This window comes from Canis lupus, chromosome 27, assembly GCF_003254725.2.
Source record: "Canis lupus dingo isolate Sandy chromosome 27, ASM325472v2, whole genome shotgun sequence".
NCBI classification, from domain to species: Eukaryota; Metazoa; Chordata; class Mammalia; order Carnivora; family Canidae; genus Canis; species Canis lupus.
The window spans coordinates 36,650,921-36,666,084 of record NC_064269.1 but is presented as its reverse complement, the minus strand read 5'-3'; the positions used below and the strand labels follow the sequence as shown (position 1 = coordinate 36,666,084).

Here is a 15,164-nt window from a genome sequence, read left to right as displayed (position 1 = left end):
CAAACAAATAAACAAATAAGGAGCAGAATCAGACCTATAAATACAGAGAACAAACTGATGGTAGCCAGAGAGATGGGGGTGGGGGAGGATGAGCAAAATGGGTGAAGGGGAGTGGAGATCCAGGCTTCCAGTTATGGAATGAATTATCATGGGACTAAAAGGCACAGTAGGGGAAATATATAATAATATCATCATAGCCTTGTATGGTGACAGATGGTAACTATACTTGTGGTAGCACAGCATAACCTATAGTGATGATGAATCACTAAATTGTACACCTGACACTTATGTAACATTGTGGGCCAACCATACTCAAACAAAAAAATTTTAAATACCAACCAACCAACCAAAAAATAAGTGATTCATTTACTTAATTAAAAAGTAAGAAATTTTAAGGAAAAACAATAATTTGCAAAGCCAACAGAGCCAATTCCCTGATCATTGGTTGTTTATGAAGGTTACATAGACCAATATGCAGGCATAACATCAAATAACCAGGACTCCTAACTTTCCCCAAATTTGAACAAACAAAAATAGTAAAATATGACATCGTGGAAAGGGTGTTAGATTTAAACTAGTGTTAGCAAGGAGTAGTTTTTTTTTTAACTTCCTGTGAATCATAGATCATGAAATTAAAACTGATCTTCAGTTTCCTTGTAAAAATTAGAAGACTGAAAAGGTTCATTCTTTTGGTTTAGTATTACTGTATGCCTAAACACCAATATATATATATATATATATAACTATATAGTATAGGATATATTTTATATAGTATATATATATATAGTAATATACATATAATATAGTAAATATATAACTAGTTATATATAGTATATATAGTAAATTGTATATATAATATATATACTATAATATATACATAAGTATATATTTACTATTCTTGTTTTTGCTTATTGCTGTGTTTTGTCTCATTTGTTTCTTTTTAAGAAAGCCTTTGATTCTCCATTCTTAGAACTATGTCCCCCACTTAGTGTCATAAAAGTTGCCATAAAAAATGCCATGTAGTATTCTATCTTAATTGCCAGGTTTAGATTTTTGAAGACCTACTGTAGTCAGAACAATTGAGAAACAAAATCTAACAGGAAAACTAGTTTTAATCAGACCAACCTCACAGGTGAACTAAAATAATCTCATAAATAAACCCATTGCTGTCCCAAATAATACAATGAATATGGGACATGAAATAAAGGAAATTTAATGACAATATTTTACATAAGCGATAAAGCATATCATGCTTCTACCACATCTAGTGTTTTCTGTTTACTAGATTCTTTTTACCTTTCCTTTCCCTTTTATTTTCAACAAGATATTTTCAAATTTATTTTTCTATATTGCAGACAGTATAACATGAAGACAATACTCTTCTCAGTGTTTGATCTCCATCCAAGTGTTCAGTATTTTTGATGTCTCATGATATATTTAGTAAATTTGCAAATCCTGGCAATCATTGTGATTGAGGAGAAATTTTGGTAGGTTACATGTTCATGATATAGGTGAAGGAGTAAGTTAGAAGTGAAGGAACTAGGCCACATTAATGAAAATATAATCTTTTAGTATATGATGTATGGATTTTATAAATCATGAAAATTGGCATTTATATTGTATTTCAATCACATTATGCTTTTATGCAAATGAATGGTAGTTTTGCTCTACATAAGCATAAGCAACTGGAATTAGATGATAAAAATAGTTTTTTTTAAATAGAATTTTTAATTGAGAATTTTAAAAAAGGGGAGGGAGAAAATTCTGTTTGTGCAGAAGGTGTAAGGGAAATAAATGAAGGGAATAAAAATAGGCTGGTTTCCCCCTTCACCTATTTTACCCATCCCAAGGATTAAGAGTATACTTATCATGATGAGCCTTAAATAGCATATAGAATTATTGAATCACTATATTGTGCACCTGAAACTAATATATGTTAACTATATTGGAATTAAAAGTAAAAAAAGAAAAAAGACACTGGCTTCCCATGAGACATTGGCATATACATAGCTGCTTACCCAATATTTTAGGTAATATAGTCCAGACATATGTTTTCTTCTCTCCAGCTTGGATAACCTCGCTGCCATTGTTTATAGGGGTGCTGATATTTGCCTCAAAATCCTGGGATGCTTCCAACTGAACAGAAATCTAAAAAAACAGTCATGCAATGAGGGTGACACTAAATACTTTACTGTTACTACTCTTCTTCCCTTCTTGAGAAAGTTAACTATTTTAAGTTAGCAAAAATTAAAGATACCAAATGACTTCTCACAAGAAGAAAAATAGGGTAGAACACTCATCATTATGAAAGGACATTGTCAAGTAGTATTTAAATCTTTGCTGTGAATTAAAGCAACAGTTTTTGTCCAGGGAATATGGAAACAGGTCTCATCACTTTGTAGTACCATTTTGCACTTGAAGAAAAAGAAGATGGCAATAGTCAAGGAAAACATTGAGGGATCTCTTGGCCATGTTAGATTTTTGTCTCCATGTCAAAAGCAGCAACTTACCTCTACACACGTGTTCAGGTAGCTGAAGACATTGACAATCAAATCAGATTGTTCATTTCGAACAACTGAAAAAGGCAAGGTCATTTCAACAAAGAAAGGCTGGGAGATTTCCAGGGTAGCTGTTGATGAAATGCCAAATCCAGCATCACCATTCACACAGAAGCCATTTGCCTGCCACTGTGTTATAGTATCAGGGATAACGAAGGACAGATTTGCTGAGCCTGAGGAACTAAGGAGAGATCATTGATAAAATGCATTCTTTATCTAAACAAGGAAACTAAATTTAGTCCAGAGCAAGCAAAGGTATATTAACCAAAGGTTAAAAGTAAGTTAAGATGTTTAGACAGGGCATTAAATAACAATCTCGAGAGCTGGATTTCTATGAAATTTATCCTTAAAAATGTCATATTTCTTTAAACACTGAATTATTTTTTTAAAAATTGAGGCAGCTTACATCTATATGCATGAGATTAATAAATGAGGAATGTTAGAAAAAATTAAAATATGGGGTCAGTACATACAAATGAATATATTACATATTTTACAAATATGGTATTGATTTATATATCCAGAAATAAATTTGAAGAAATAACCACAAAAAGAAAATAGAAATAAAGACACAGGAGAGAAAACTCAAAAACTCACTCGACACTGACAAGGTCCCATATCCATGTCTCTGGAAAGTTTGTCCTTACTGTAGTCAAAATTCTCCTTCAAGCTTTCATGAGCTAAAAGAAAAGAGAATGCTTTATTTGGAGAGAACGAAGGTATGGGTTTCAGTGGCACACATCTATTAGCTATGTCTTTATCCACACATGGTCAGTGTGAAGCAAAATAGGGCTTTGCTCCTGGCATTATTGGCATTGCCAATAAATGTACATTTCAACCAAGGCATCAGCATTTTGATGTTCAAATCTCTGCCACTACGAAAAACAGCAACAAACAGACAAAAACAACAATTGGTCTACATTGTTTTTCCACAGCCAAATTTAGAGAAAGTTATATTTATTTATTGAATTGAGTTTCTCATTTGACAATATAGTGTTAGTTCCATTATGCTAACATTACTTTCCCTAAAGTTTCTAGGGACATTAATATTACTAGTTCTAAAGAACACTTTCTTTCATTTGCCTTACCTCTAGTCTGTATTTGACATTCTTCATCACTGTGTTCCTTTCAAACTGTCACTGTTGTTAACCTCTGTGATAGCACATCCTTCTAGTTCTTTTTCCTTTGCGACTCTCATTTTGCCATTCTCATTTGAGGATGTAATTAGTCCCTCTTCGACTGGTTACTAAGAGCTCTGTTTTAGGTCCTCCTCTTCTTTGCGTTATACACTGTCTCCATATCCTCACACATGGTGCCATTACAATGTGTGAGCTGATGACTGCCCCCCGCCCCCACCTCTGTGTCTCCTGCCTGGACCTTTCTTCTGAGTCCCAGACTTATGCATGTCATACCCTTATGCACACATTTCTTCTAAAATGCTTTTTAGGCATTTCAAATGAAACTGTTCCAAAAGTAAATGGATTATATCCTCCCCCAGTATATCCTGTCTCCTTGAGAGGTACCAAGATCCACTTGCCCAAATCAGAAACTGAAGAATTGTCCTTGATCCCATGCCTCATCCTACGTTTCGCATCCTAACCAATCTGATGAAAACTACTTGAAAACAGCTCTCAAATCTATCCACGTTTTTCTATTTCCAGTGTCTTTTTATGGTAGTCCAAGTACCGCCATCTCTCAATTTGATTACTAGCATTTAGAATATTTCATACAAACAGCCCAAATCCCAATCCCCTTTTCCATAGAGCAGCCAGAGATATCTTTTTTTTTTTTTTTTTTTTTTTTTTTTTTTTTTCAGAGATATCTTTTAAAAACACATATTAGATTGTTTGCTGAAAACTTGTCAGTAGTGCATTATTGATTAAGATGCATTACAAACTCTTAGAATGTCCTACAAGGTCTACATAGCTATCTACCTTCTTAGCTTGTCTTTCAGAGTACTTTCTCCCTGCTTGGAATGCCCTTCTATCTCTTTTGGTGGTGTCTTACTCATCTTTCACTTCTTGGTATAAATGCTACTTATTTGAGGGGCATATAATAGGCGCTTGGAGATTTGAAATTAATGTCTTCTACTCATATTCTTTCCATATAATGCACTCTCCCAAGGCTTTTGGAATTACCTGTTTCACTATAATGCTTCCCTGTTAGACTAAAAGTTCCACGAGAGTAGAAAATAAGCCACTGCATTTACAATGTGTGACTCAGTTCCTGGCCTCAATAAATGCTTCTTGAGTGACTTAACAAATGCATAACTGAAGAAAAAAAGATTAAAATGAATGATTCTGGGTTTCAAAATATTTTATTGAAACATACTAAAAAGTTGAAATGTTTCTGATAAAGTTTACTGAATATGGTGTCATTGAGTAGCAGAAAAATGGAAAGCCCAACCTCTTGATTAGGATTACAGAGTAGTTTCAAACTCTGGACTTCATAGGGCTTCTTGACTCCTCACTGAGTTCACCCTTGTTTAAAGTTGTCAGGCCTTTCACTTTTCTTGAGTAGTTTTAGTACTCATCTTTATGATCATCCTAACTTCAATTACTATACTACTAATTCAATGTTATGTAGAAGGACTTAAGGCTGTTATTCAAGTTTTTTCAGACCTGGAATTCAGCTTCGATTTTAGTTCCACTTTGATGATCTTGTTGCATTTTGCTTCCCTGTTTAAATTTCTGTTTTGAAAATCTTCCTGGCTACTTCATTTATCCAAGACTATGGCTGACTTTTTGTGCTTACAGCCTTTCCAATAGAAAGTGGACTGGTATTTGAACATGCTTCTCTGATGCCAGCTTTTTGGCTCTCTGGGAGTTAAAATATCTTTGCCCTGAACTCTATGTATTATGGTTTATACATAATAAAGGAATAAGGGCCCTTTAAGGACACCTCATTCTTCTGTCTCATAATCACTTGTAATGACTGTCTTCCTATATCACTACACATTGCCTGCTTTCTATGCTCTTCTGATATTGTGTTCTACCAATAAAAATAAACTTTCATAGTTGAAGCAAATTTTTTCTTAAAAAAAAAAAAGCAAAACAAAACCATTTCCAGTCTGCCTTATCCTGCTTTATTCACTTGCGGATGGATTTCTAATTATAGCCAAAGACATGGCATAATTCACATGTAAACCCCAATTTTTATAGCTTTATCCCAAATACACCCAATTCTATGAATTCTTTTAGCCATCTCCCAGATAGAAAATTCTAGATTACCCACATGCAATTCTGGATGGGGCATAACTGTATATCGGTGCATATTCTTCTGGGGCTAAATATGATGGCCTAGAGAATGGCAGCCTTCCCTCCATTGAACATACTTCTGGTTTCCGGTAATGAAGATTGGTAAAGACTTTCAGACCCATGCCCTTCCAAGAAACAAACAACAAAAGAAAGTTGTGAATTTCTTTCATGTAAGATCTAAAAAAGGGCTATTAACTATATTATAATTATAAGGAGATGATAAATACAGGTGTCCTCCACTAGCAAGGTCTGGGATTTTCAAGTCACTTTTATTTGATATATGGAAAGTTTTTAGTTTGGAACAAAAATGATAAGCACTAGGATTTGTCTAGCATTTTTGTTCTAGGATTTTGCTAAGTATTTTAAATTGTTCCCCATTTAATTTGATGGGAAAAATACTTATGAGATAAGCACTATCATCACCCTAATTAACATCAAACACAAACACACATAATGCATAGTCAGTCTTGTGGAGAGCTGGGACAAACTAACATCTGTCTAATAATATGCTCTTTTTCTCCTATACGTCTAACTTCAATTATAAAGATCCCTTTGTGGAGGCCTCAGCATATCTAATTGATAGCCTAGATATAGATGGAGCCTGCACTATATTTTAGCATCTTCATTTGATGATTTCTGCATAATATTTATTGCAATAAATTTACTGTTTCATTATTTAAACATGAGGTTTCATAACTTCATTGTCACTTATTTTTAACAAAAGAGAGAAAAATCAACAAAAATTAATATCTCCTTTTTATAAGACAATTTCTGAATGATCTTTAAACAAATTATGGACACCAATCTCTACAAATAGGAAGAAAAATATACAATGAATAAAACATAGATATGCACAATGAATACTAAAATCAAAATTGAGATGAAACAATTTTTAAAATATTAAATGATCTTACCCTGAGAATATCATAGATGTCTCCATCCCCATAGTTGCTTACAGGTATGTAATACAAACCATTGTAAAACATATCCTTTTGAGGAATGCAAGCTTCAAGCTTGCCATCATCAAGGTTGAGACCATGATGGAAATAACCATATAGTTCTATATTTGGAAGCAGGCTGTACACCTATGAGAAAAAGTACATGGTTCACAATGATTTTAAGTATTCCTTTTATTTTTACAAAATTGGCAAGGTTTGTGCTGTAATGATTTGTTCTTTTCTTTAAGGAAGTAACCATCACATAGAAGACATGAATAGCCACTTTTCTAAAGAAGCATCCAGATGGTTAACAGAGACATAAAGAGATGTTCAACAGCACTCATAATCAGAAAAATACTAGTCAAACCAAGATGAGATACCACCTCACACCTGTCAGAATGGCTAAAATTAACAACACAGGAAACAACAGACATTGGTGAGGATGTGGAGAAAAGGGAACCCTCTTGCACTGTTGATGTGAATGCAAACTGATGCAGCCACTCTGGAAAACGGTATGGAGATTCCTCAAAATTGAAAATAAAACTACTCTATGATCCAGCAGTTGCACTACTAGATAAATACCCAAAGGATACAAAAATACAGATTCAAAGGAGTACACAAACTCCAATGTTTATAGCAGCATTATCAACAATAGACAGACTATGGAAAGACCTCAGATGTCCACTGACTGATAAATAGATAAAAAAAGATGTGGTATATATACACAATGGAATATTACTCAGCCATCAAAAAGGATAAAATCTTGCCATTCACAATGGCATGGATGGATCTAGAGGGTATTATGCTAAGCAAAATAAGTCACTCAGAGAAAGATAAATACCATATGATTTCACTCATATGTTGAATTTAAGAAAGAAAACAGATAAATATATGGGAGGGGATAAAGAGAGAGAGGAAAATAAATCATAACAAACTCTTAAAGATAGAGAACAAATTGAGGGTGATGGGTTAGAAGGGTGATGGATATTAAGGATGGCACTTGTCATGTTGAGCACTGGCTGTTGTATGTAAATGATGAATCACTCACTGAATTCTACTCCTGAAACCACTATTGTACCCTATGTTAACTAACTAGAATTTAAATAAAAATTTTGAAGGAAAAAAAAAGCAGATCCATGATATTTAATCTAACACTTTTGAGTCAACTTATCCTTTCAGAAGAGGAAAATTTCAATTTTTTTTGAGGTGGTCAATTTCATGGTTAGGACTTCCAGCTTTGGTTAGGACTTAGGATAGCTTGTAAGAAAGAGATGACTGAAGATCTGTGGATTAATCCAAGGCCTAGTTTACAGATGATCCATTGCATTTATAATGCTAGGACCCCGAGTCATCTGGTAGCTGATTCTAAATCTTCTCAAATATCCTTCCAAAACAAATATAAGGTCAAAGAGAAATAATAACGCATAAATGTATCTTTAACATTACTAGGATATAGATAATACCATGACCTTCAGATTCCTTGTCAGTAAAGAAATTAACACCAAATTCCAACAGAGCTCCATACTTCTGAAAATCTGAGGGTATGGAAAGTTGGAGAGGGAAGGCTTAACTGAGTATAAGGAGAAAGAAGAGACTAGATGGAGAAATGAGAGGAAATACACCAAATTTACTCCAGATAAAGAAAATATAATATTCTGTATCAAAATATGAGTCCTAGTTTTTAGACTCAATATAGGATACAGGAAAGGGGATTGAAATGAATCGGCCTGGAAGTGGCAGCTCCCAAAAGCATAGCTGAAGGGAAATAGATAATTAGAGCAGGTGTGATGCCCCTTGGAAAGACAAAAAAATATGCCAATTCTCCACCACTATTTCCTACATTAACAACATTTTTTAAAAAAGAAAATGCAAAAAAAAAAAAAAAAAAAAAAAAAAAAAAGAAAATGCATTTCATTAAAATAACAGGAAAAGGCACTCTTTACTCAAGAATACTGTCCAGAAAAATATCAAGAACTGGAGAAAATTAATTCCATAGAAAATTGAATAAGATAAAATAGAAAATGCAGATTGAAACATTTTAGCCAATGTAACTTTTCTGCTAAAGAAACTAACTAACTGAATAAATAAGTACACAGAAAAGCCATCCCAAAACACTTTGTATAAGTCAAATATTCTCAAACATTCATTTGGGGTATTAAAAAAGCACCATGAATTAGAAATTCAATAAAGAAAAATGAAAGTGAACAAAACCTAGGAAGAAATAAAATGGTAATTTATTAAAGTTGGAAATAGTCAAAATAATATCAGAAATAAACTCTATAAGAAGTTCAAGAAAAAATAGATTGAAAGAGAACTTTAAAAAGCAGCATATAAGATAGAATAAAAATGAGAGAAAAAGAAATTAAAATAAGGCATAGGCAAAGTAGTTGAATTGGAAAGCCAGCAAAGAAAATCCAGTAGAGTTACAGAGTTTTTCTAGAAAGAGGAAAATAGAAAAACTAATGTTTAAAATTATGATTCAAGACAAAATCTGGAAATGAAAGATTGAAAGATGAATTTACACAATGCATAGGTCTACTGAATATCTGGTAAAAATTCTCCCAAACAACAGATTCTGAGAGATGTTTTATTTATTTTTTATTTTTATTTTTTCTGATAGATGTTTTAATAAAACCGTTAGACTTCAAATATAAAGGAAAAATAGCCCTCAAGGCCTTCAGGCAAATAAATAAATGAGTTTTCAGTGAAATGCTAAATACAAATATTATAGAATTTCTAAAAAATGATGATGCAATTGCTATAGATCAGAATCTAAGGGATACATTAAAAGTATACCTTACTTTTTTAAAGATTTTATTTATTTATTCATGAGACACATACAGAAAGAGAGAGAGGCAGAAACACAGACAGAGGGAGAAGCAGGCTCCATGCAGGGAGCCCAACGTGGGACTCAATCCCAGGTCTCGAGGATCAGGCCCTGGGCTGAAGGCAGTGCTAAACCACTGAACCACCTAGGCTGCCCAAAAAGCATACCTTTCTGATGGCTGAGTAATATTCCATTATATACATATGCTTAAGATTCTCTTTCTCCCTCTGCCTCCTACCTCTTGTTCATACACTCTCTCTTAAAAACAAACAAACAAACAAACAAACAAACAAACAAAAACCTATTTGGCTTATGTTCTTCAAAAATAACATTTTCACAAGTGACAAAGAAAGACTGTGTTCTAGGTTAAAAGAAACTAAAGAAAAATGAGTATCTATCTATATCTATCTATCTATCTATCTATATCTCACTTCTTTTTTATCCATTCATCTGTTGAAGAACATATCAGCTCCCTCCACAATCTGGCTATTGTGACAGTACTGCTATAAACATTGGGGGTGCAGGTGCCCCTTCGTTTCACCACATCTGTATTTTTGGGGGTAAATACTCAGTAGTGCAATTGCTGGATCATAGGGTATAGAGCACATAATTTTTAAACATCATGAGATTTCTTTGCACTTTTCAGTACAAATAAATTTGAAAGGCTATATTAAAGGCTTACTTTTTTTAGGAAAATAAAAATTGCTAAAACTGACACCAGTAGAGAAACAGTGCCTAAGCAGACTAATTTCTATAAAAGAAATAGAGGAGGTTATGAAGAAACTACCATGCACAAAAGCAACAGGCATAGGATAGTCTACCAGTTATTTCTGTAAAGGCCCAGAATAAGGCAAAAATGCTATTCCTCCTGCAATTTAACATTGTGCTGCAATTAGGTACAAAATTTAAAAAATAGGAGAGGGAGCAAGATGGCGGAAGAGTAGGGTCCCCAAATCACCTGTCTCCACCAAACTACCTAGAAAACCTTCAAATTATCCTGAAAATCTATGAATTCGGCCTGAGATTTAAAGAGAGACCAGCTGGAATGCTACAGTGAGAAGAGTTCGCGCATCTATCAAGGTAGGAAGACGGGGAAAAAGAAATAAAGAAACAAAGGCCTCCAGGGGGAGGGGCCCCGCGAGGAGCCGGGCTGAGGCCGGGGCGAGTGTCCCCAGGACAGGAGAGCCCCGTCCCGGAGGAGCAGGAGCTGCACCGACCTTCCCGGGCGGAAAGGGGCTCGCGGGGAGGTGGAGCAGGACCCAGGAGGGCGAGGATGCCCTCGGGCTCCCGGGGACAGTAACAGCAACTGCGCGCCCAGGAGAGTGCGCCGAGCTCCCTAAGGGCTGCAGCGCGCACGGGGGACCCGGCGGGACCCGGAGCAGCTGAAGGGGCTCGGGCGGCGGCTCCGCGGAGGGGGCTGCGCGGCCCCGGGAGCAGCTCGGAGGGGCTCGGGCAGAGGAAGAGGCTCCGTGCGGAGGGGGCTGCGCGGTTCCAGGAGCAGCTCGGAGGGGCTCGGGCGGCGGCTCCGCGGAGGGGGCTGCGGCCCTGGAGCGCGAATCCACCAGCGCAGGCTCCGGAGCACAGGGCGCCGGGACACAGCCCAGGATCCCGCCTCCCCTGGGCCAGGCAGAGGCCGGGAGGGCCCAGGACAGCAAGGACGCTCCTGCCCCAGCTGAGCAGATCAGCGGCCCCGCCCCGGAGCCTCCAGGCCCTGCAGACGGAGTTCCTGCCGGAGCTGAATCCAGGTTTCCAGAGCTGCCCCGCCACTGGGGCTGTTCCTCCTGCGGCCTCACGGGGTAAACAACCCCCACCGAGCCCTGCACCAGGCAGAGGCACAGCAGCTCCCCCAACTGCTAACACCTGAAAATCAGCACAACAGGCCCCTCCCCCAGAACACCAGCTAGACGGACAACTTCCAGGAGAAGCCAAGGGACTTAAAGTACACAGAATCAGAAGATACTCCCCGGTGGTTCTTTTTTTTGTTTGTTTGTTTTTGTTTTTGTTTTTGTTTTGTTTTGCTTTTTGATTTGTTTCCTTCCCCCACCCCCTTTTTTTCTCCTTTCTTTTTCTTTCTCTTTTTCTTCTTCTTTTTTTTTTTTTTTTCGTTTTTTTTTTCCTTTTTCTTCCCTTTTTTTTCTCTTTCTCTTTTCTTTCCTTCTTTCTCTCCTCTCTTTTTCTCTTTTTCCCAATACAACTTGCTTTTGGCCACTCTGCACTGAGCAAAATGACTAGAAGGAAAACCTCACCTCAAAAGAAAGAATCAGAAACAGTCCTCTCTCCCACAGAGTTACAAAATCTGGATTACAATTCAATGTCAGAAAGCCAATTCAGAAGCACTATTATACACCTACTGGTGGCTCTAGAAAAAAGTATAAAGGACTCAAGAGACTTCATGACTGCAGAATTTAGAGCTAATCAGGCAGAAATTAAAAATCAATTGAATGAGATGCAATCCAAACTAGAAGTCCTAACGACGAGGGTTAACGAGGTGGAAGAACGAGTGAGTGACCTAGAAGACAAGTTGATAGCAAAGAGGGAAACTGAGGAAAAAAGAGACAAACAATTAAAAGACCATGAAGATAGATTAAGGGAAATAAACGACAGCCTGAGGAAGAAAAACCTACGTTTAATTGGGGTTCCCGAGGGCGCCGAAAGGGACAGAGGGCCAGAATATGTATTTGAACAAATTCTAGCTGAAAACTTTCCTAATCTGGGAAGGGAAACAGGCATTCAGATCCAGGAAATAGAGAGATCCCCCCCTAAAATCAATAAAAACCGTTCAACACCTCGACATTTAATTGTGAAGCTTGCAAATTCCAAAGATAAAGAGAAGATCCTTAAAGCAGCAAGGGACAAGAAATCCCTGACTTTTATGGGAAGGAGTATTAGGGTAACAGCAGACCTCTCCACAGAGACCTGGCAGGCCAGAAAGGGCTGGCAGGATATATTCAGGGTCCTAAATGAGAAGAACATGCAACCAAGAATACTTTATCCATCAAGACTCTCATTCAAAATGGAAGGAGAGATAAAGAGCTTCCAAGACAGGCAGCAACTAAAAGAATATGTGACCTCCAAACCAGCTCTGCAAGAAATTTTAAGGGGGCCTCTTAAAATTCCCCTTTAAGAAGAAGTTCAGTGGAACAGTCCACAAAAACAAAGACTGAATAGATATCATGATGACACTAAACTCATATCTCTCAATAGTAACTCTGAATGTGAACGGGCTTAATGACCCCATCAAAAGGCGCAGGGTTTCAGACTGGATAAAAAAGCAGGACCCATCTATTTGCTGTCTACAAGAGACTCATTTTAGACAGAAGGACACCTACAGCCTGAAAATAAAAGGTTGGAGAACCATTTACCATTCGAATGGTCCTCAAAAGAAAGCAGGGGTAGCCATCCTTATATCAGATAAACTAAAATTTACCCCAAAGACTGTAGTGAGAGATGAAGAGGGACACTATATCATACTTAAAGGATCTATTCAACAAGAGGACTTAACAATCCTCAATATATATGCTCCGAATGTGGGAGCTGCCAAATATATAAATCAATTATTAACCAAAGTGAAGAAATACTTAGATAATAATACACTTATACTTGGTGACTTCAATCTAGCTCTTTCTATACTCGATAGGTCTTCTAAGCAAAACATCTCCAAAGAAACGAGAGCTTTAAATGATACACTGGACCAGATGGATTTCACAGATATCTACAGAACTTTACATCCAAACTCAACTGAATACACATTCTTCTCAAGCGCACATGGAACTTTCTCCAGAATAGACCACATATTGGGTCACAAATCGGGTCTGAACCGATACCAAAAGATTGGGATTGTCCCCTGCATATTCTCGGACCATAATGCCTTGAAATTAGAACTAAATCACAACAAGAAGTTTGGAAGGACCTCAAACACATGGAGGTTAAGGACCATCCTGCTAAAAGATAAAAGGGTCAACCAGGAAATTAAGGAAGAATTAAAAAGATTCATGGAAACTAATGAGAATGAAGATACAACTGTTCAAAATCTTTGGGATGCAGCAAAAGCAGTCCTAAGGGGGAAATACATCGCAATACAAGCATCCATTCAAAAACTGGAAAGAACTCAAATACAAAAGCTAACCTTACACATAAAGGAGCTAGAGAAAAAACAGCAAATAGATCCTACACCCAAGAGAAGAAGGGAGCTAATAAAGATTCGAGCAGAACTCAACGAAATCGAGACCAGAAGAACTGTGGAACAGATCAACAGAACCAGGAGTTGGTTCTTTGAAAGAATTAATAAGATAGATAAACCATTAGCCAGCCTTATTAAAAAGAAGAGAGAGAAGACTCAAATTAATAAAATCATGAATGAGAAAGGAGAGATCACTACCAACACCAAGGAAATACAAACGATTTTAAAAACATATTATGAACAGCTATACGCCAATAAATTAGGCAATCTAGAAGAAATGGACGCATTCCTGGAAAGCCACAAACTACCAAAACTGGAACAGGAAGAAATAGAAAACCTGAACAGGCCAATAACCAGGGAGGAAATTGAAGCAGTCATCAAAAACCTCCCAAGACACAAGAGTCCAGGGCCAGATGGCTTCCCAGGAGAATTTTATCAAACGTTTAAAGAAGAAATCATACCTATTCTCCTAAAGCTGTTTGGAAAGATAGAAAGAGATGGAGTACTTCCAAATTCGTTCTATGAAGCCAGCATCACCTTAATTCCAAAGCCAGACAAAGACCCCGCCAAAAAGGAGAATTACAGACCAATATCCCTGATGAACATGGATGCAAAAATTCTCAACAAGATACTGGCCAATAGGATCCAACAGTACATTAAGAAAATTATTCACCATGACCAAGTAGGATTTATCCCTGGGACACAAGGCTGGTTCAACACCCGTAAAACAATCAATGTGATTCATCATATCAGCAAGAGAAAAACCAAGAACCATATGATCCTCTCATTGGATGCAGAGAAAGCATTTGACAAAATACAGCATCCATTCCTGATCAAAACTCTTCAGAGTGTAGGGATAGAGGGAACATTCCTCGACATCTTAAAAGCCATCTATGAAAAGCCCACAGCAAATATCATTCTCAATGGGGAAGCACTGGGAGCCTTTCCCCTAAGATCAGGAACAAGACAGGGATGTCCACTCTCACCACTGCTATTCAACATAGTACTGGAAGTCCTAGCCTCAGCAATCAGACAACAAAAAGACATTAAAGGCATTCAAATTGGCAAAGAAGAAGTCAAACTCTCCCTCTTCGCCGATGACATGATACTCTACATAGAAAACCCAAAAGTCTCCACCCCAAGATTGCTAGAACTCATACAGCAATTCGGTAGCGTGGCAGGATACAAAATCAATGCCCAGAAGTCAGTGGCATTTCTATACACTAACAATGAGACTGAAGAAAGAGAAATTAAGGAGTCAATCCCATTTACAATTGCACCCAAAAGCATAAGATACCTAGGAATAAACCTCACCAAAGATGTAAAGGATCTATACCCTCAAAACTATAGAACACTTCTGAAAGAAATTGAGGAAGACACAAAGAGATGGAAAAATATTCCATG

At 36.9% G+C, this 15,164-nt stretch overlaps 1 protein-coding gene across 1 annotated transcript in view; it reads right to left on the bottom strand.

The window, feature by feature from the left end:
• Positions 1-15,164, bottom strand: part of LOC112665491 (ovostatin homolog 2-like) — a 58,001-nt gene that overhangs the window by 22,100 nt on the left and 20,737 nt on the right. The window contains 6 exon segments of the mRNA XM_035707118.2: positions 2,019-2,148; positions 2,511-2,739; positions 3,156-3,211; positions 3,213-3,238; positions 5,793-5,940; positions 6,730-6,900. Coding sequence (XP_035563011.2) covers positions 2,019-2,148; positions 2,511-2,739; positions 3,156-3,211; positions 3,213-3,238; positions 5,793-5,940; positions 6,730-6,900 — 760 coding nt within the window.